Source organism: Seriola lalandi, unplaced genomic scaffold, assembly GCF_002814215.2.
Source record: "Seriola lalandi dorsalis isolate HSWRI2012SDOR001 ecotype SW California unplaced genomic scaffold, Sedor1 jcf7180002054400, whole genome shotgun sequence".
In the NCBI taxonomy this organism is placed as follows: Eukaryota; Metazoa; Chordata; class Actinopteri; order Carangiformes; family Carangidae; genus Seriola; species Seriola lalandi.
This window is the reverse complement of record NW_019524953.1, coordinates 360,828-382,122: the sequence shown is the minus strand read 5'-3', so window position 1 is coordinate 382,122 and position 21,295 is coordinate 360,828. Positions and strand designations below refer to the sequence as shown.

Genomic DNA, 21,295 nt, shown 5'->3' with positions numbered 1-21,295 from the left:
TAGCTGGGACCTGAAAGTGCATGTGTAAACAATGATCAAATTTAATGAGCTGATGAAACATGGCAGCGTTTTCTCTCCTCTGTTTGGAGTTCTGTTAAATTCTCTCTGTAACATTAAGTTTGATGCTCGTGGCTCCTCTGTTTTAATATTGTTTTCACAGTTCATTTGTGTGTGTGAAGTTAAAGAAAATTCCACCCACATGGATTACCCCAATAAGACCACACCAAACCTACCTGAGCCGGCTCTTGTGCTTGTTGATGGAGGTGAGGCAGTATCTGTGGACAGTGTAGAAGTAGTCCTGGTAGGGGATGCCAGAGGTGATGACTTCAGAGTCCACCACATAGCACTCGCCTCGGGCACTGCTCTTATGCAACGTCTGGAGGCAAAAAGAGAAGTGGAGGTAGTCAGTTAATGGAGTGCAAACCTCTTGGTTTCTACAGTTTTCTGTTCTGTTGTCAGTGTAAATAAGTTTGTGCTCCAGAGAAGCAGAAATCAATATGACAACTAGTAAAACCCAAGAAAGCTGAGCTATCAAAAAACCACCACCACCACTGTATATACAGTACATCATTAAATTACCCTGTCACAGCAGTGAAGCAGGTAGTTTTTGCTCAGTATAAATACAGCAGTAGTATAAAACCACAGCAAGGAAATTAACATCAGTGCTAGAGAAAAAGGGGATTAATTAATTCACAAAACAAAGACGGTTCAAAATGCTTTGAGGGAAAACTGGTGCCTAAAATATTACCACTTTGTAACTGAAGGACTAATTCTAATTTTATGGCAGCACAATGGTTTGGTTTGAGTTTACAGTAACATCATTTCCAAATCGTTATTTCTGAATTAAATTCTTCACTTGTTTTCATGATGTGTACAATTAATTGTTTTTATTATCACTTTTCACACTGAAACCTTAACTGGGCCCAGAACTGGAACCAACATGAAGCAAAAGTTAAAAGATCCCCAAATACAACTGTACAGAAAGTTCCACTCCAGTTCAGGTTGAGTAAGCACAGTGTTCCTGCCCAGTTATTTGCCTTTTACAGAACCCGAGTGCCACAGGGCTTAATAGTTAAACTACAAAAGGCCGGTGTTTGTCAAGGACTGACCTGCGTTTCCACCACAGGGGCAGTCTTGGGGCCGAGGGGGTTGTTGAGGGCTATGGTGTAGCTAAGCACACGGCTGGTAGTCCCACTGCTGCTGTCCTGCTGCCATTCACCCACCGACAAGTCTGAGAGAGAGGGAGAAAAGAGACGTGAGTGAGTCGAAGACAGAAGAAGAGACACCAAGTTCAAAGATATTTTGTGAAAATGAGAGCGCAAAAGAGAGGATGAGAATTAATGAATGAAAAGGAGAGAGACCATGAGATCCAGTGAGGTTGAAGATGGTAGAGAGAGGGAGAGAGAGAGAGAGAGAGAAAAAGAGAGGGTAAAACCACACTCCCTTCTTAAAAAAAACAAAAAAAAGACAGAATGAAATGCCCCAATTAGAGCTACACAATGTTCCCTAGCGGGCTGGGCCTCTGGCTGGGGTCGCCACTGGCCAAATCAACTCCACAGCTTTGTCTCTGGCCTCATTTAAACTAGAGAAATGTCTAAAATACACACTGCATTTATGCAAGGATGACTTCAAATATATAAAATAAAGTAGTTGTACAGTGACAAAGCAAAGCCAATCACAAATGGTGGATAACACCACATGAAGAGCTAGTGTGGCACCCTCATTAGTGGCACAATACAGCATGTCTCTGAGGGGTGGGGGGGTAAGTTATCACATTTGTATTTATCAGCTGGACCGAGTGGCACGGCAGCTCTCAAAAGAACTAGTTTCAAAAAAGAAAAAAACATCAGCAACAAAATGTTTAAAACAAGTAGAGACCTTCGCAGGTGTTTTCTTAACACTCGAGTTTTAATGGCAGAAACATGTCACATTCACTAAAACCTCGATAGCGAACATCAGGGTGTAGTGAGAGACACAAAGAAGGAAAGTGTAAGTGGTTTTTCCACAGACTGCAGCCTCAATGGTCCGGTAAACAGCAGAGCAACAACAATTACCGGGCTTCAACCGTCACCGTATCAACAGGAAAAACTCGCTCTCTTGGACTTAATGTTATGCAACAAGTCAATGCAAGTTGCATTCTGGAAAATGTAGGAACATCACATAATCATCAAAGCTAAAAACAGTTTCACAGCACGAGAAAGAACTCGCAGAGATCTGTCAAACATGGGATCAATGACACAAAAACACAAAAACAACAGAACAAAAAGTGTCTCAATATCCAATCGTTTAAATCAATGGGAGTGGTATAACCCTAGAAAAAAACTTGGAATTTCACATCAACAGCGTGTGCAAGCAGATACAAGGTGTGTGTGTTTAACCTACCAGTGAAGTGCCGCTGAGAGAAGAGGTGCTGGATGAAGTGTGTGTCAGCAGAGAACAGCAAGTCGTGCAGCTTGTCTACGCTCATGCGGACCGCAGTGTTGATGTGCAGCCGCCCGCTCAGGTCCGCACAGAATGACTCCACTTCACCTTAACGCCAAGAAGAAAAAACATTTAACATTTACTTTTCTTTAGATTCTTTTTTCCAGTTATTTTAGTGTTTTTTTTTTGCTGGTTTATTTTAAATGGCTCTAAAAATGCATCCTAATGTATTGTTCATCCTTTGCCAGTATAATTTAAACACTGAGACATTAAAGTATGTTTGTTTTATCGGTAAATTTGACATCATAATAATCACACTTACTCTAGCATAAATTGCTGTTGTATGTCTTTGCTTATTCCTGAATGGATGAAAGTAAAACTGAGCAGTTTCTGGTTTACACATTAAAATCTTTTGAGAAATGCTCTCTGTACTTAATATTAAACTTCCAGGCAATCATATCATTATCTTGTCAGCTCTGAGGTAATTTTAAGGTTAATCATCTGACTTTGCCAAAAACAGCATGCATATAACTGGAGTTTAATGACACGCACAGTATCTTTGGCTGTGGTGGACATAAACTTCCAAAGGACACCTGGGAATAAATTCTTATTTCTGCACTTCCGGTTCTCTTTTCCTGAACTTTATGGGTTTTTTGAATGGGTTTTTGGTTAAATGGTTGAAATAAAGTCTGTAGTTAACACAAGCTCAAGACATTTTCATGTACGAAAACAAACTAAGTCAGTAAAAAACCCACTCATGATTTCTTTAAGCTTTCATGTGTCTTCAAAAAGGAACTTTAGTGGTGCTAACGTTGAAGTCATGCGACCGTGGTGTAGTTCCTTAACAGTCTAATATTAGCTTTTTACCCCTGGCGATTCTATTTAGGCTTCAAAAATCACAAAAGTGGTGTTCCTGAGTGAAGATTATCTCGCTGAACAAAACGTGAAGCTATCAGAAACTCTTGTTTGTCGCACATCCTATTTTCGGCTATAATCCAAAAGCTTTCTGTCGAGGGAACCAGGTTTATGCTAACGGGTTGGTCAACAACAACACATCATCCCTGCAGCACTCATAACTCGCTATAATAACATTTAGCAATGACGTAAAGACAAAGTTACTGTACAATCAGATTAAAGCCGACAATCTTAAATGAATATAGTAAATTAAGAAAACACCACAAGTTTAGACAGTTGAGTTTAAAGCTCTAGCATAGCAGCATAACAGACATCAAAAGGGTTAAGCAAAATAAGTTTCAAGATGTATTCCCTCAGTTTTAGTCAACTCAATACACATCACTTAAATCAAATATTGTTTAAAAAAAAGTTACTATTAAAATATTGCTATCCTAATCTCATCTAATATTTATATCATTTACACTTTTTCATCTCGACCGGGTTCTTGTGGCGGTCTGTATCCAAACCCAAACAACACTCACTTTCTTCTTGCGTGTCAGAGGAGTTGCTGGGGTCTGTGGGTAGTTCCTCATCGTTGGTGATGTCCAGTGAGGAGAGGTTTCCCAGACTGGTCGTTGGCTGGGGCAGCATGTGATTGGTGACTCAGACAGACTGTCCCCACCCTCTTCGAGATTCTGGTGCAGTGAGGGGGAAAAAAACACACCAGAGGACAGTTAGCAAGAGGTTTGTAGGGAAATCACCCCATTGTCATATGACTTGAGACGAAAGAGGCCTCAGCTGGGCTGACCTCGTGTTGACGCAGCCTGAGCAGACATACCACTGCAGCCGTGTCTGAAACCGACACACAGTCAACACAGCACTCCATTTATTCACTGTAGCTTTGCTTAGACTTGATCAACACAGACAACCACAGAAGCTGCTTTTGAGCAGAATTGATTGGACAAAGAGCCAACCTAAAACAGCTACACACTCTTCCACGACTCCTCACTTAAAAACATGTACATCCTGATTTTTTGTCAAAAATGCTTTTGTTTATTTGTATTATTAGTTTGCATAAGATTAGAAGTCCCACGGTGGATTCACATGGATGCTGCAGTTATGTGGCATGCACTGTGCAAGCACGTTCCTTATTTGTGCTTTTAAATTATTATCATTTTTGCCTTATCTAAGCATGGCCCCTGTTATTGAAAGGTGCTATACTAATGAACCTGCCATGGTTCAGATTATTTATTGAGGAGAACAATTCCATTAGACAGATTAAAGTAGTGCATCAATTTCAGTGTTAAAAGGCACTACACAGCGTTGCTAATGTTGGCTTGTATTGGATATGTTAGCCAGTATACAAATCAGACTTGTTTGGCAAGTACAACATGAATCATAGCTGGCTAGACACGATTATTTACTTGCTAAGACACGGATATTACACAAACACAGACTCTGTCAGATTTAATCCACAATCATTTGTTTTAGGTTTTGATTTTGTTTTTGCACATGGTATAAAATGTCTCCATTGTGAAAATCAAGTTATTCCAAGGTGCATAAAAAGGGTATTTTCATGCAAAAAGAAAAAATGAAAATAATAGCTTCTACATTAGCGGTATCAAGTCAAAACAAAACTCGAGAAATCATTGTTCTCCTGGCGGGTAGCTGGTTCTGGGTTTCATGTAGTGAATCTCACGGTCACGCGTATGGGAGAGACAGACTGAAAAGAAACTGCGCATTGATCTAAGCTCTTGGTTTGTGTTTGTGGATGTGGTATTATCTCTGGTTACAAGAGAGGAAGCCACGGGAGTCAAAGGAGCAGTGTGTGGATTCTACTGTATTCAGTCCATCTCTGCCGTGTAGCTAATGGCAGCTGGCTGCAGATTTCAGGCTGATGTCTTGAAACACAAACAGCAGGAGCAGATTAATTATGTGAGTAGACTTTTCTGCTCCATCTGTGTTGCAGCTGATTATTAAAGTTGAAGTCTCCACTTAATGAAGCAGAGGCAATGTACAGACCTCCATAGCAATATGGGATACCCTGCTTTTTAATATCCATTACGATAACAGCTTTGAAGGCAGAGTCTTTTATCATTCTTGTACAACTCAAGTACATGAAATCATAGATCCTCCCATGTGATCAGACTGTGCATTATACTATATTGGAGACAAGATATTGCCTTGTTAATGCCTAACTAATGTGGATGTCAAGAAGAACACTCACAAAGGAGGCCGGAGCAGAGGCAGAGGCGGAGGCATTGGTGGGAGTGGTGGATGGCAATGAGCTGTGGGAGCTGGGCGGGCTGGGTTCGAGCGGGTCAGAGCTGAGTCTGCGTCCAGATGAGGAGGGCATCTCTATGGGCAGACAGGAGGCGGAGTTAGGGGGAGAGGAGCCCCCGAGGTTTGTAGCAGAGGATGGGCTGGCTGGACCGCAGGGCACCAGGGGAGGGGGAGAGCTGCCGGTAGAGGGAACTGACACTGAGCTCAGGTCTAGCAGATCTGTGACCGACACCGACTCGTCTCCTGGCCTGGGGAAAGGAGGGAGAGGAAGTGAGAGACTGAGTGAACCAGAGACACATACAGAGAAAACCAGACTGTGAGAGAAAGTGTTAGTTAGAGAACTTAGGGACAGGTTTAGGAAATCTTTAACCGACCTGGAATTTAATGCATTTATTATGCTAGCTGACATTAAAAACAAAAGTTTATAAATCTAAACTTAATGACTTGTATAGTGTAAGCACCAACAACATGTTTTTCCTAGTTAGCTAGGATCTGCATGTTTGGTTAAAGGAAAAGCAAACTAAGGCCTCATGCTACATGCATGTCGGTTGGTCTGGTCATGTTTACACATACGTGCAACCTGAGAACCTGATGAGCATGTTTTTTCTGCTGCTTTTTCTGTTTCAGCAAGTGACCAGAATAAAATTACAATGTAGACAGTCAACAGAATTTAGTGAAAAGTGTGTTTTTGTATGTGTCGACAAGCATCCACATATGCATCAACAATATAAGCCTCTCAAACAACATGAACTGCGCAACATATTATCATGTTTTCACACATGAACACTCACAGTAGGCCGTTCATGTGTTCGGCAGTGGGGGAGACATAGTCGTCGTCTTCACTAGTGAGGCCCAGTTCAGTGCCGTAACACTGGTGTACGATGTGCCAGAGCTCTTTCGGGGACAGAGACTGTGAAAATAATAAACACAACATTCAATGGATCAAATTGAAATGACTGACTTGATGATACACAGCAGATCCACAGCTCTCCATTTCCTGCATTCATCTATGGTTTAGTAGCACCTGTTGACACAGTTGGCTCAGAGTGTATAGCTAATGCGGCTAACCCCGACTACATGATACAGTGAGGTGCGTTAACTAGTCTGGGACATCTCTGTTAATTGTGCAGAATTGTGTATAAGAGTTTATATTGGTTCGTAAGGCCCCTTGGATGGCAATCAATTCTAACTGGAAACAGGATGGCAGCACTTAATGATGTGCTGCTTAAGTAGTCAATATGATATGAAAGAGTGAAAATGGGGATATCCAACCAGTCATGCCATTACAGGGAATAAATGCATAAGGCTCACGTTTCACATGAGTCACAGATTTCTGTCAGACTTTGAAATTGTGCTGACCTCAGTGATGATCTATAAATTTACTTCATCATATCACTACAAAAAAAACAGTAAGTTTGAAGTTAACTCTTCTGATTGCAAACACAACATAGCATCTGATGATTGATCTTGGCAGCTACCTAGTTTTTGTTAGACAGCCTTTTGCAGGTGAAACAGTAAGTCATTTCCAGGCACCGGTATAAAGTCAACATCACGTAATGTTTCCATTGCATGTGCAGTTTCATTTCACCATCAGTTGCCATGTGCTTTAATACCAAGCTGCTGTGTCTCTGCACCAGCGCTGTTCAAATAAATGTCTGTATTCAAACTCAGCATATAACAGTGATTTGTTCTCCCGAGCCTGTGTTTATGGCCGTTTCCTGCTTCTTGACGCTGTGTTCTATTCTAAGATGTTAACTACTCGCCGTGTCACATCAGACAGCAGCATAAACCACCAGGGCGGTGGGAGAGGAGGTTGTACCTTGTCCAACAGCGCATTCTGCCACAGACGGAAAATCATCATGTAGCTGCGATCCCTTGCTCCGAAAGATGTGAAGAAATGCTGAGAGGGTAAATATCGGTGGGACAGGAAGGAGGGAGGGTAGGAAGGAAGGAAGGAAGAAAGAAAGAGGGGAGAGAGAAGAAAAATGTGACAGTGGATTTGACGAATGGTTTCCCTCTGTTGGGATGTTTGCTTTGTCACATTCAGTGCAGAAGTTGAGTCAGCTTATTTCATACTGCTTCACTGGCAAAAAAAAAAAAAGGATAATTCGAAGTGAATAGTATCAACAGCTGACACTTTTCATGCTTTTATAAAAAACATACTGTAAAGGATAGTGTGTTAATACACCATGGAGTAAAATTAAAAGTCTCCCGTTCATTGAAAATACTACGGCCCATTATCATTTGTGCTTGAGTCTGACCTTCTCATTGTCGGTGCTGATCTGGATGGCGTTTGGGATGAGCTTAGCAGTCTTCTCCTTGGTTATAGAGGTCACATCTTTCAGCAGGATAGTGATCTGAACAGAGAAGGACAGAGGCTCACTGTGTGTATGCTTCAGTGTGCGTTTCTGTGTGTGATAGTCTTATCTCACCGAGGGCCTGAACATTATCTGTATTGATCTGCAAACATGTCCATTAAAATGACTTCTTATCTGATTGCAGGTGTGACATTAACCAGGTTACAACGGGCATGTGTTTGACTGGCGCGTGTAAATGTGTACACAGTGTGTGCATGACTTACAGTGGTTTCCCAGCGGAAGATGTTACTGTAGAAACAGAGCCAATTCTCTGACAGATAAAGGCGGCCCTGAAGCAGTATGTCCTTCTGCAGAGCACAAGAGTAGTCTGAGGAAAGAAACAGGAACAGAAGAGAGGTCAGTAGACTGATAAACATCTGCTTGTATCACTTCACCAATTCAAAAGGTTTGCTTTACGGTATGAGGTTTTGATGACACAAGTGTAGTTCGCCCAACATGAGCAGGGCACAACAGAGTTTATCATATGCCAACATGTCTTTGGCACTTCTATGTCTCACTCACCCACTATAAGTCGCTCTGTGTCAGGAAGTTTCTTAAAGAGTTTACGAAAATCCTCGTTCCGCTGTTTGTATGTCGGACTGAGAACCTGAGGACAGGAAAAAGAAAGGAGAACATGGTATTTGAATTCACAACTACCCTTGCGTCGCAGTCAGTAGCCCCGGGCTAGACTGGGATATTTGGCTAAGCAAGTGAGAAAAAAAAAAAACTGTGTTTATCTAAAAGATAAACACTAAAATAATTCAACTCCAATGATTAGCATTTTACTATGTCAACTGGTTCCACCCGCATGAAACTTAAAAAAACAGACAAACATCAGCAAGGCAAGTACCCCGGAGTGAAAATGCATAATGAGGGGCTGTTAATATATACTTACATTGTACCAGCTCTGCATTTTCTGTGGAGAAAAGAGAAGCATGCTTAGTAATGAACAGTGCTAAAGTTTCTCTGTAGGAATAAAAAGTTTACACTACTGATTCTCAGCAGATATGGAACATCTATGAGCTTACAATGCTCTGGTAAAGTAGCCCTCTTTGATATTGAATGCATGCGATTGTGCCGGTCCAGTCCCTAAGCTAAGTTTGTTTTCAGTAACCTTGAGGTTTGGCAGTTTCAAGAGCTGTCAAAACTATCAGCACTTCTTCATTTTAGAAAGGTATGCGTCACTAACCAGCTGTAATGAACAGTTGTTGGTATTTTTTAAAAAAAAGCTGTTGTTTCCACAACAATGAGCCTGAAATAATAGATATGTGAATGCTTAAACAAAACCCTCAGGCACACAGGTTAATTTACAGGGAGTAAACCTGCTAACATTTATATAGTATAAAACAGTCTGCTGAGAGGAATGGTCAACACTGCAATAGCTCACATGGCTAAAAAGGAAGGTAAAGGAATTACAAAACAAACATTTACAATCCCTCATGATATCTGGTGTAGATGGAATTTTATTGGCATGGGAGGCCATGTCCCACCCACCCAGAAACATTTTTGGTATCTAAGCTGTTTATTTATCATGAATTTCTTTCAAAATTGTGACTGAAAACGCTGTTGTAAGTGTAGACTGATCTGATTAAGAAATTCTGCCAGAGCGGTGCATTCATGCACAACTGTTTGCTATTTTGTTCAAGCTCTGCAAAGTCATAAAGAAATTGATTTTGAGTCTTTGATGAGGACACGCCACAAAACTGTAGAATAAATGACCTTGAAATAGCTTTGATTTAGTCATGACGTCATTCATTGGGATCACATGAAAGAGACTTAAGTCTGACACATGTAAAGATTAGACAGTGATCATACTGTATATTAAACTGGAACACAGGTAGGAAGTTCTCACCTTTATCTCTCTATGTCTGCATGTCTACTGACTAGGATTTAAGCTTAGCAGAAATCTATAAAACATCTTGGTCGGTGGATATTCTGAGGTACCTTGGCATTGCGGCTGAAGTGGCGAGAAGCAAGTGGGTAGGCGGATGTGAGGGAGGAGGCAGAGGGTATGGAGGGTAGTGGGCTATCTGAACCTCCACCTCCTCCACCAGCGCTCTTCTCTCCTCCTCCCTCGGTCTCAGTGGCCCTGCCACCCCCGAGGACCCTGCGCCGCAGGGAGGGAGAGCTGCCGGGGGTGCTGCGTGGAGAGTTACTGGCTGTACTGGAGACAGAAAAGACAGAGAGAGAGAGAGAGAGAGACAGAGAGCACATTAGCTCAGGAGGGAACCGTGGAAACAGTTTCATATTTCATTGCTAAATTTCACTCTGTCCTGCCTTTAATGTCATTTTTTAAAAGAAAGGCTGGAGGCGTTTCCTTTTTAATAATAGCATACCATCTCAAACTGCCTAGTGAAGACCAAAGAAAGGCTATTTAAGGACAGTGTTATCAGCTGAACTCATTTTGACTGGTACAGCAGCAGACAGTGAGGGTATTTAAAGCCATTTAGTAATATGTCTTAAGACAGTCCAATCAAGAAATGTAACTACAAAACACATGATCTACAATTTCCAGTTTGTGCTGTAATAACAAATTTTCATTTAGGTTTGTCTCCTGGTGAACTTGAGGAAAGACAGAGACACACATTTCACTGAGAACAGAAAAACATCATTTGACATACATAACAGCTATATAGTTGTGACTTTGAATTAACAGTGTGGACTAGAGCTCAAATGATTAACCAATTAATCCATTAATCAACTGACAGAAATGTAATTAATGACAACTGTGACAATCAACCAATCTTCTGCTGACACGTTTGCCCTCATGTAATAACTACTGCTTTTCTTTCTTTCGTATTAACGTGAACTGAAAACCTTTGGGAAACACAAAATGAGCAACTTATAATTGGCATTTGTTATATTTTACATTTCAGAGCAGGAATTACTGGCACAGCTTCACCTATGTCCAAGTGTGGAGGGGTCAAAACTCCAGCAACAGCTGTATAAAGAACAACGTCATTGTAAGACCTTCGGGTTTTGGCCTTCATCAGGTCCATGGTCATCTTATATGCTACACACTTAATGGACAAATAAATGTTTCCGACACGCTGCAGTCTCTTCTGACCTCTTCATGGGCATCCTACTGTTTCCCGAACCACTTGCATCTAATGTTCAGGTCAGTGACCCATGAAAGTGCACCTCATTCCTCTGTAAGTAAAACAACCGCCGCATTCACCATCAGTCATCTTAGAAGTTTGCCTCTCTCACACACACAGCTATTTATAATCGCTCATTCTATAATCCAAAGTGGGCGCCATGAATCAGATGTGAATGAATCCTACAATTAATAATTTCATTAATGAAGCCAAAACAAGAAGTCAACACTTCGTTTAGTCCCTTTGAGCCAAACTGCTCTGCACTCACCCCATTCCTCAAAGTATTCCCATATTAATCATTGCCCTGTAACTATTTTCTCAATCAACAATCAGAGATGATTTTTGTACCATCTCCCCTCCTAATCTATACCATGAAAGTTTTCCATATTGTTGATAATTTAGTTCCTAATTCCTGTTGGTGAATTCATGCATGCTCAATGTTTTTTTGTTGTTTTTTTTTTTCTACCTTACTTTAGACATTTTAGAAACTCATCTTTTTATGCACTTTAACTGAATATTGTCTATATACTCTATTATAGTGTGTGGCGGTTATCTTAGAGTGACAATGTTGTTTCTATTAATGTTTTCTTGCTGCCCTCTTGAAAGGGAGACTTTACCATTTAGTTGATTAAATAAAAGGAAAAATTTGGGGGGAAAATATGAAATGAGCACAGCTGTAAACTTGGAAACAGCTGTCCTAACCAGCTCAAAGGCAACATCACTGTGGCAGGGAGAGAGAGCAGTGAAGCCACAACTAAAAAATCACCAAGTTCTTTTTGCAGGAAGATAAACCCAGAAAATATATTAGCTCATCTACTGCATTAAGCTATCTTTGGGTAAACGTACATCAGCGCTGTAAATAGGCTTGCTGCGCTGTCAGTCAGTGCGACCAGGACAGACTGATGTGAATCTGTGTCAGCCAGCATGTGTTTACAAACCGGTGCTAAATCCGTCTTCAGCACGAATGTAAAAGGCTAACCGACACAAACCTCTAGCTGCCTCTGTGGTGTGCTTCACCCTTTATATTGCCCTCTTGTCCTAGCACACATTACAGCGAGGAGAACTTGCACAGATCGCCAGCTAATGGGAAGCTAACACACCGGCTACCCGACGTTATAACGGGACAAACACCTGAGAAGCACGAGTCTTAAAGAGGAATTATACAACTCGACCGAAAAGCACTATGTTGTACAAGGCTGATGTTATGGTCAGTGAGACGGGATGGAGAGGGTGTGGGGACTGTAGGTAGACCGTGTCAACGAATGAGCACCGACAGGATGAAGGTAAACAAAACGAATCACCGCTGATAACAGACCATGGCTGCACATCTGTATTTTTTTTTACATGAACCATGCCGGTAACATCCAGATATTATCAGTGGGATTCGGTCATTTGATCACACCAAACGCCCATGAACGGTACATGAGGACCGCGGGCAGACATCACTGTGCAACACATGCTATACATCACACTACCGGAGACTCTTGTTTATGCCACTTACTCGAACATGTCATGAGGCGTTTGCGATCCAGCTGATACACACACAAAATAAAACACGCCCGCGCGCGCACACACACACACGCGCGCGCTGCTGCTTTCTATTGTATCAATATGGCACCGGTGTCCCTGGTGTGTGTGTGTGTGTGTGTGTGCAGCTTAAGCAAGCCAGACGCTAAAGGGGTGTATGTCCGCTCTTCTGCCTCGTTTCCTTCGGTTAGCGTCGGGGTGGAAATGCACCCATCGTCCCACCGGCCCGGGGGCAGATGTTAGTTTCCCCTCGTGTCCGACGCCCAAGCAGCACGCAGCCAGGTACCGGACAGACCGCTGCTCCCTATACCGATTGCAGTACCCGGTAACGGGCTGCTGTCTCTGCGTCCATCCGTAATCCCCTTTGCCACTAGGGAGCGAGGAGGAGGAGGGAAGGGGAGGAGAAGGGAGGAGGAAGGGAGGAGGGAGGGAGGAGGCGGCGACTCCATGTGTTGAGTGAGGCCTTGCTTTTATAGTGAGGTGGCGATGAACTGGGGGCACCGATAAGGATGATAAACCAGAGTCGAAACTGAAAGGTTTTATCTGAACTCAGAGGAACCAAAACCTCACAGACAGCCGACCGCAAAAACATTTACCAACAGCGTTATCTCTGACATGAAGGCCTTTATCCGCATATAAAACTATAGCAGCCTCTATATGCTGCTTCAATTCGTTAACCAGCTTCAGCATTAATCTCTCATTCATTATCCCATTCATTTCTGGGAATCCAGTAGCATTTCCAACAAGACAACACAACAGATGTTTTAAAATGGATTGATGAACCTCATGAGTAAATGATTAGTGGATAAACCGACTATTTTTGATAAATGGTTTTTCGAAAGTGCCAAAAATTCACTGGTTCTGACTTTTCAAATGCATATATTTGATAATTGGACCAAATAAGCAATCTGAAGGAATCACTTTGGTTTCTCGGAGACTGTCATAAGCACTCGTGACTCATTTCTGAGATTTTATAGACCGAACAATCAAGAAAATAATCAGCAGACTAATCAATGATAAAAATGGTAGTTAGTTTAAGATCTAAAGCCCCCTTTCAACCTGTGATGCAAACAAACTGGTACCATATGTAGTTCTGCAATACCAGTTCGTCCCTATGTTCACTATGTATATATCATTAAAAAAAAACAAAAAATAGGACTATCATTGTAAATACAGAGACCATAGCTGACTGTAGTGAATCCACCTGGCCAAAGCCCAGAGCCCACCCAATCCCTTAACCCTCAATCTCTCTGTCCATCCCTTTGGATTAGAGTCCACATCATAATCCAGGCTGGGCTGAGCCAGGCCCACATCTCCAACCATTCTGTCTCCCTCTCTGTAATCTGCTTTTCTGAGGTTCACCAATGGCCCATGATAATGTCAGAGTTTAACGGGCCAAGTGGGCATCGAGAAAAGAGACAGAATGCAGCTTAAAAGAAAAGCTAAAAAATATGTACAGGATGTACATTTTACAATACGGGGTATAGACTACGAGATGTTAATGTTCTAGCCTTGCACCTTTCTCCTTCCTGCTTACAGAAACTCCTGCTCTCCTAGCAAGAGAGAGAAGAGCAGCGCAAGTGAATTTATGCGAGAGCACAGATTTTTTGAGTCTTTGTGCTAATTAGGAGATTGTAGCTTCTGGCAATTTACACAGTGCAAAATCAAAAAAAACTTAACCCCTTAACCACCCCTTACTACAAAAATCAAAGGAATCAACATGACTATAAAAGCTGATAACAAAAACAGGTTCAAAGCTGATACAATCGCGCTGGACATGAGATACTGAGCAGCAACAGTGAAAGGAACTTCAGAAGAATGTGTGTATTAATAAATCAGACAGAGTGCATGTAAAAGCACCAACTGAATGCAGAATATGTAAACCGGAAAGTGAAAGAGAGAGCACACTTACAAACTCTGTGTTGGTGTAACATCCTTTGCAGTTATGTTGATGCAAGTTTGATTTTATCTCAGAAACAACTGACAATTTTTTTTTTTTTTTTTACACTGTGTTTCCACTTGTCCAATACTCGCACGTAAATTAATTATACAGTAGTGCACAGAAAATAAAAAACATCTGCTCCAGAATCAACCTTAGAGCCGACTGATCAGAGTTGCTTCAAACAAACTGTTCATAAAAAAGGTGCTATGATGTGTCATCAATAACAAGTATAAAGGTATCTGATAGAAAAAAAAAATTCTTACAAGCTTCTTATTGCACTTAAGACTTTCCTCCACTGACACACACAAATTCTAAATTCAAAGACATGACAATAGATAAGAGCTTTACACATTAGCAATATTTAAAATTAGAGGTCTATCAGTTTACATATTCATATAGGTAAACACATGATAAGTTCTTATGACGATTTAACAAGATGTTTACATCAAAATAAGAACAACGACGTCACTTTGTAAAGCAGAATTTCCCTTTCAGCTGTGCTGTGGAAAATGCATTTGTGCTGGTTGCATCTAGAAACTGAAAACCCATCCGATGCAACTATGCCTTAATTGACCAGTGGTCTATAGAAAACAATTTAGATAACAGGTCAGTAGACCCCTGCTAGATTTAGTCCTCACAAACAGAGTTGTTCCCATACTAGTATTGGAAATGCCTTTGATACTTCCCACAAAACAGTTTCGGGTATCAACAAATATGCAAGTCTATGCGCTGATCCAATACCACGTAATTTATTGATTTCCCGGAAATCAATTATTTTTCGCTGCTCTACAACAGTAGCTTAGAAGTTGGACTGTGCAGCCGCTAGCAACTACAGCTCTAACACCTCATCATTGTGTTCAGAAGATCTTTTGACATCTTCTGTGAATACTATCAATGATAAATCACCCTTGATTAGTGTCCACTGGATTCACACCCTGTATGAAGACTGACACCAGTAAATTGCTGTGCAACAGCCTGTCTGAAAAGCCTTTGCAGCAGGCCTGGCTTAAGCCACGATCAAGACAAACTTGAGCATAATCATAAACTGTTTCGATAAGGAGCCGGAACTAAAAACTCTTACAAAATAACAATAACAATAACAACGTCCCACGGATGTTATGAAAGTCAAGGTTAGCTGGTCTGTGGTTCGAAAAGAATGTCCACTGCATCAAATGGCTTTTGTGCCAACAGCTGAGTTTATGTGCAAACCAAATTTCCACTGTTTAAGAGGAACAATAAACATTTGCCATGAGGCCCAGGAGGAACTTAGTGCCCCACCTTTGGGGCAAACTGTACAGCCTTGTCCAGGTTGTTTGACAAATGCAAATCAACTGTGCTGGTTGTGTAGGTTGTCATGCTCTACAAACTGCCACAAATATCTTCAGGATGGTTTTAGGCAATAATGGCTTCCTCAGCTGTCAAGTGTTTTATGTGCGAGTCATCCTATGACAAAATAAAACATGAGCCTTTCACTGAAGAGGTGCATATTTGTTATCATTTACTTGACATTGTTTAAAATTCCATTGTTTAAACCCTAACTTTCACTTGCGTTTTAAGCAATATGTAGACATTAGTTCTTCACTATAAAATCCAATTGTCAAACCACCATTGGAAGGGTCATAACGCAGATCTGGATAGTAAGTTTCATTAATATCCAGCAAAATAATATAACTGGATCAATAAAATGATGTGTACATGAAGAGGACAAGGGCACAGCTGTTCATATGGAGCACAGGAGAGAATCACCCTCTGCCTGCCCTCTGTAGCCCACTGCAGTGGTGCCCAGAATCTCCTCTGATTGGACTCGCATGACATCATCAGACTAGGGGCCCGCTCCCATTGGCTGAAGGTGATGTCATGATTCAGAGCAAGGATAAATGGCGCATGAACCCCGCCTCTAGCTCCTTGTGACTGACCCAGCTCTGTTTTTCCTTGCTGCTACAAGAGCAGTCTCAATTTCTTTGTTTACAGTTTACATAGTTTTGTTGTTATGCTTATTTGAAGAGGGCATCTATTCTAAAAGCTTACATTATTCTCCAAAATACCAGTAAATAGCTGGTCATATGATATGTATTATCCATGTTTTTTAGTTTTTAGTGCAGGGTAGTGTGAGCATTTCTTGCTTCATCACTTAAATTCTACAATCTGAGTGTTGGCCTGATTTTTTTATCTGACGTCACTGCGTACCATGAATCAACTCGGCTTAAATCAGGATTTTAACTGTGTAATCTGTCCTCACTAGTTTTAGCCATTAGCTAATTAACCCCACACTGTTCCAAAATAGTTGACCTTGTGTGGCGTTTGAGAAAAGTGGACTAAGCATAAATCTGTCAGAAGTAAGGCCTTTTTGTTCCCCACCAACATGTGCAAATGAGAGGCTACTCATGTAGTCAGTCATTGCAGGCAAATCTGGTCTCAGTAGGCCTCAATGCAAATTAGCTGAGGTTTTACAGCGCTATAAGCGTTGAATGCCCATGAGAGAGTCAAACATAGTGCTGACGGTGTGGATGCTCTGTTCCAAGCCATTGAACCCTATGTGGTGCTGCTGCTGTAAGATAAGTGAGCTCATCTTCAAGGAAAGAGCCTTCAACTGAATGAATGAAGAAAAAGAAACACTTTAGTTTGGGCCCTTTTCTCATGAGGGTGTAAAGAAATTGTGCACACTAGCATTTCATTTTATTATTTATTTCATCATAGTATGTTAAATCTTTGGCTGGTTGTTTGGGATGAATCCAGCACACTAACCTGCAGCTGTCCCAGTCAGAGTCTCTGCTGAGCAGGCTCCTGAGGGACCAACGGGAGCGGCGGCTAGGAGAGGGACTACGAGACCATGAGCATGATGGTGGCAGGAGGAGGTCCTGTGAAGGGCTGTCCTGACCTTGCTCTTCCCCCTCCATCTGTGTGGCCACAGAGGGGGAGGGCGAGGGGCTTCTGTGTCCAATGGTGCCCTTCTCCGCAGTGTCTTCTATTACAATTTGTGGTGTTTTACCTCGCTTCAGAGTGCAATCTTGCTCTTCCTCATTTCGTTTCTTAATTCGGGTTCTGCTGCGGTGGGATCGACTGTGGCGGCTGAAGCGTGACAGTCTAGGGCTAGGTGAGCGAGACCAGGACTCTGTATCTGAGGAGGGGGGCAGGACAGTCAGCATTGGGACAGGGATGGGCTGAGCCAGAGTGATACCCTGCGGTCCCACAGGAGAGGACATAGTCATTTTCAGAGCTTTCCGTGGTTAATTTTCTCTTACAGTCACGTCAAGGACAACAACACGGGCTTGTGGCATCTTTAGATCTGAGACAGACCCATGTCGCAAATCAGTTCTGACTTATTAAGTAACACTAATCCTAAATAAAAAATTAAGTCTTCCCTGTATTTCTTGTGAATTTAAGGTTTCTTCACATCAGGCGAGTAAAATTAACCATAACTGGTAAAACCACAGAGCGATTCACAAGATGACAGCAGTGTGGGTGTTTCTTCACAGTCAAAAATGATGCAACAGTAAGCTGGGAGGAGGCTTGTCAGATAATTTAACAGGCCTTATCTTTAGGTAATCCATTTCCAGTTGTCCAATCTGCACATATGTTGGCTAAGAGTGACTAAAATGCTCTCTCATCCATCTTGTGTGTTTAGCTAATGTCCCCACCCCGTCCTTCTCTGCAGCACTTGCACTGTCCGGTGTTACTCTTTCTTCAATACTTCTCTCCTCCTCTCCCTTTGGCAGACTTCAAGCTTGCACTTGCATAATCAAGCTCATCTTTGCAAGAGTTGAGGTCTCAGAAAAAGACAGATCTGAGTCTGGAAGTAGCTACCTGAGGAGTGAAAAGAGCAGAGACTTTGCATTCAAAAGGCTGGCCTACATCTGACTACATCTGACATTTGTATGTTTTTTCTTTAAATATTATTTGTTCAATTTTCCCACTAAAACGAATGATTGCAAGACTAGGGCTATTTATGGCTCGTCTTTGCTTTGCCAATTCTGGGAATATGAGGTATCATATGTCAGAGATGATGATTTGCAATGAAATACTGTTCCTGCTCGTCGCCGGTCAATAAGATGTTTTTTATGGAGCGATAGTTCGTGTCACTAGAATGCAGGTTTGGAATATTGTTTTATTATTTTGGTGGCATTATTTGAGATTTTCTCCCTTCAAGTAACTCAGAAATAGCCGTAACTCTGTGAATATGGTTCTGACAAACACCAGTCACTGTTGGTTCATCAGTGTACAGTACCAGACACAATGACAGATTTCATCCCCTGTGTGTTGCAAGGAAAGCCCATACAGATCAGTTCCTGAGCAAAAAAAAAGCAGGTGTTTTATCTAAATGCCAGCATTTCCAAATGCTGACCTACTAAAACTGGCCAGAAAGAACAAACACGCAATCCCACATACCAGCTACCAGACACTATAACAGACATAAACAACACACCCTCTAAAAATAGTAGTTCATAACAAGGTCTAATTGCCACTATATGGTACCAAGGTCATAACTACATGAAAACATACTGCAGATGTGTCCTCCAACAGGGAAGGAATATGTGTGTGTTACTCTATTGTTTGCCTTCAAAGCAGGCACTTCCAAGGCAAGGGCCCAAGCACGTCTGACAGTATTTGCTGTGATCTGTTTGAACAGGAACAATCTTGGCACAGACTTGTTTGTCCAGAGTAATCCAACCATAATCCCCGTGTAGCCTTCACTCTTTGGCTAACACCAGCCCCATCTTATAGCCATAAAACACAAGCCACATTAGCCTATAACAGTACAAAATTACACGTCGACCACACAGCCAATTCAGATGCAGTACACTGAGGTACAATCAAATCATGTTCTTGCTGCGTGAAGCCAGTGCGCAGGAACAGCTGATCCGGTGGTGTCAAGTTCATCACATAACATTAACGCTGTTCATTTTTGGCTTCACAAACACATCGCTTCAGTGATCTGCAGTTATGTGAAACAAAGCTATATCTGTTGACATGATGATGATGTGCGCAGTTGAACACCCAAAAAACAAAACAAAAAAAGGTTTGCCGAAAGAAATAATAACATAGCACACAAAAACTTTTACAGCCTGGTTAAACTTAAGCTGGAGCTCCTACCTCCCATTGGATGAGTTTCCTCCGTTTCTGTTATCTTGCTCGGCCTCGAAAACAAGCCGAGCGACGTTGCGGGGCGCAATGTTAAAATCCACTTTTTCACAGGAACACATAACCATTATTATATGCGTGAAGGGAGCATCCGCCGGCTGCAGCTAACTGTTAGCCTTTAGCCAGCTAAAGCTAAAGACAAACAAGTTTAGCTTACGTTACCCCCTCCGATCTCTGAAGGCCGACAGCTCACAAAAGATGACTATCTCGCTAGAATGCTTTCATGTCCACCGGAGAAAGTGCTATTCCGACGTCTTCCATTTTCACTTTAAAAAACACCCCGGTATAAAACACTGTTATCAATTTGATTTCAAAGCTCAAAACGAAAGTTAGCTTAGCATTATTGGCGTGCTAACTTAGTTTAAAGTTAACAGACAATACGTTTTTTGTCGAAATGCGAAAAGTCAGTCAATCGGGCGATTTATTTAGTACGTGGGGGGTTACGACAAATCTCATCAAGAGAAAGTATTATCCCTGCTACATATATTTAATAAAGCATAACCAACCTTACTCTTAAAATCCATTTTTTTTTAAGAATTATATAATAAACGTTTATTATTATGTAATCGCCTATACACAGCCACCGGCAAAACAAGCCGAACACCCCTCCGACAAACTTTGTGGTACAGTCCCGGAAAATAACTGTTCAGTGGATGTGGCGAGAAGAAGAGGAGTGTTTACAACAAACAAACCAAATCTATCGAAAAACTGTTTTATCCTACATCAACCTTAATTTTCCGATTGAGTTAAAAACAAACCGGCCCATGATCTGCACCTTGTTGTTAGAGATAGGCTGTTTTATTGCGAATAGAAACAAATGGAGAAGTGTCATGCATCGACGGGACTTTCTTCTAGCGTAAACATGGGGTCAACACAACAGCTTTACTCACAATACCGCGAACCACCAACATGATAATACACAGATTTAGCATATTTTCAGAGTTAATTTGAAGGGAGTTGTTATGTGGCCAAAATCAATGGAGAGAGACACTGCGACCCCTTGTGTCTAACAAGGATGTGTGCAGGCATTATTTATGAACTGATGGCTTATGCCTCATCCTGTATCTCATTATTAAGCAGAAATTATTATTTGGTAGCAACAAGAAGGCAATGTGGCGTGGCTTGTATGGGCATATTCATCTCACCTCCTGCCTCCTGCAGCAGCATTGCTCCATATGGTCTCATGCACTATTATAAGTAGGATGCAGCCTGTAAGATATTGGATATCCTCTCCTCCAGGACACATACAGTAAACAAGGCCAATGACAGGTCACCTTGTCTGAAGCTGAAAACAAAAGAGCAAACATTGACCAGACACTTTCAGGTGCAATGATCCATAAATGTGGATATTTTAACAGATAGATGTATATTAGTTTAAAATGTACACATAGCTTATACAGCGAAACTGAAAGTTGATTTTAGCACTATAACTGTAATTTATTTCATTATTGATTCTTTATTATTATTATTATTTTCCCAATTAATCAAGAAAATAATAGAAAACCTTCTGACTATTAGAGAAATTATTTCACGTTAATGAAAAATGGCCTAAACAATTTCGTAAAGCTCATAGTAACATCTTCAAATTGCTTGTTTTGTCTGACCAACAATTCAAAACTCAAAGATCTTCAGTT

The 21,295-nt window shown here is 41.4% G+C and overlaps 1 protein-coding gene across 1 annotated transcript in view; it reads right to left on the bottom strand.

Annotated features, from left to right (window-relative positions):
- gramd1a (GRAM domain containing 1A) overlaps positions 1-20,943 on the bottom strand; it is a 29,581-nt gene extending 8,638 nt beyond the window's left edge. The window contains 15 exon segments of the mRNA XM_087174950.1: positions 234-376; positions 1,110-1,231; positions 2,383-2,529; positions 3,858-3,977; positions 3,980-4,010; positions 5,543-5,846; positions 6,390-6,508; positions 7,418-7,498; positions 7,860-7,955; positions 8,180-8,283; positions 8,478-8,562; positions 8,851-8,871; positions 9,900-10,119; positions 17,268-18,326; positions 20,807-20,943. Coding sequence (XP_087031076.1) covers positions 234-376; positions 1,110-1,231; positions 2,383-2,529; positions 3,858-3,977; positions 3,980-4,010; positions 5,543-5,846; positions 6,390-6,508; positions 7,418-7,498; positions 7,860-7,955; positions 8,180-8,283; positions 8,478-8,562; positions 8,851-8,871; positions 9,900-10,119; positions 17,268-17,731 — 2,057 coding nt within the window. The 5' untranslated portion in view covers positions 17,732-18,326; positions 20,807-20,943.
- Positions 20,944-21,295: the final 352 nt, after the last annotated feature.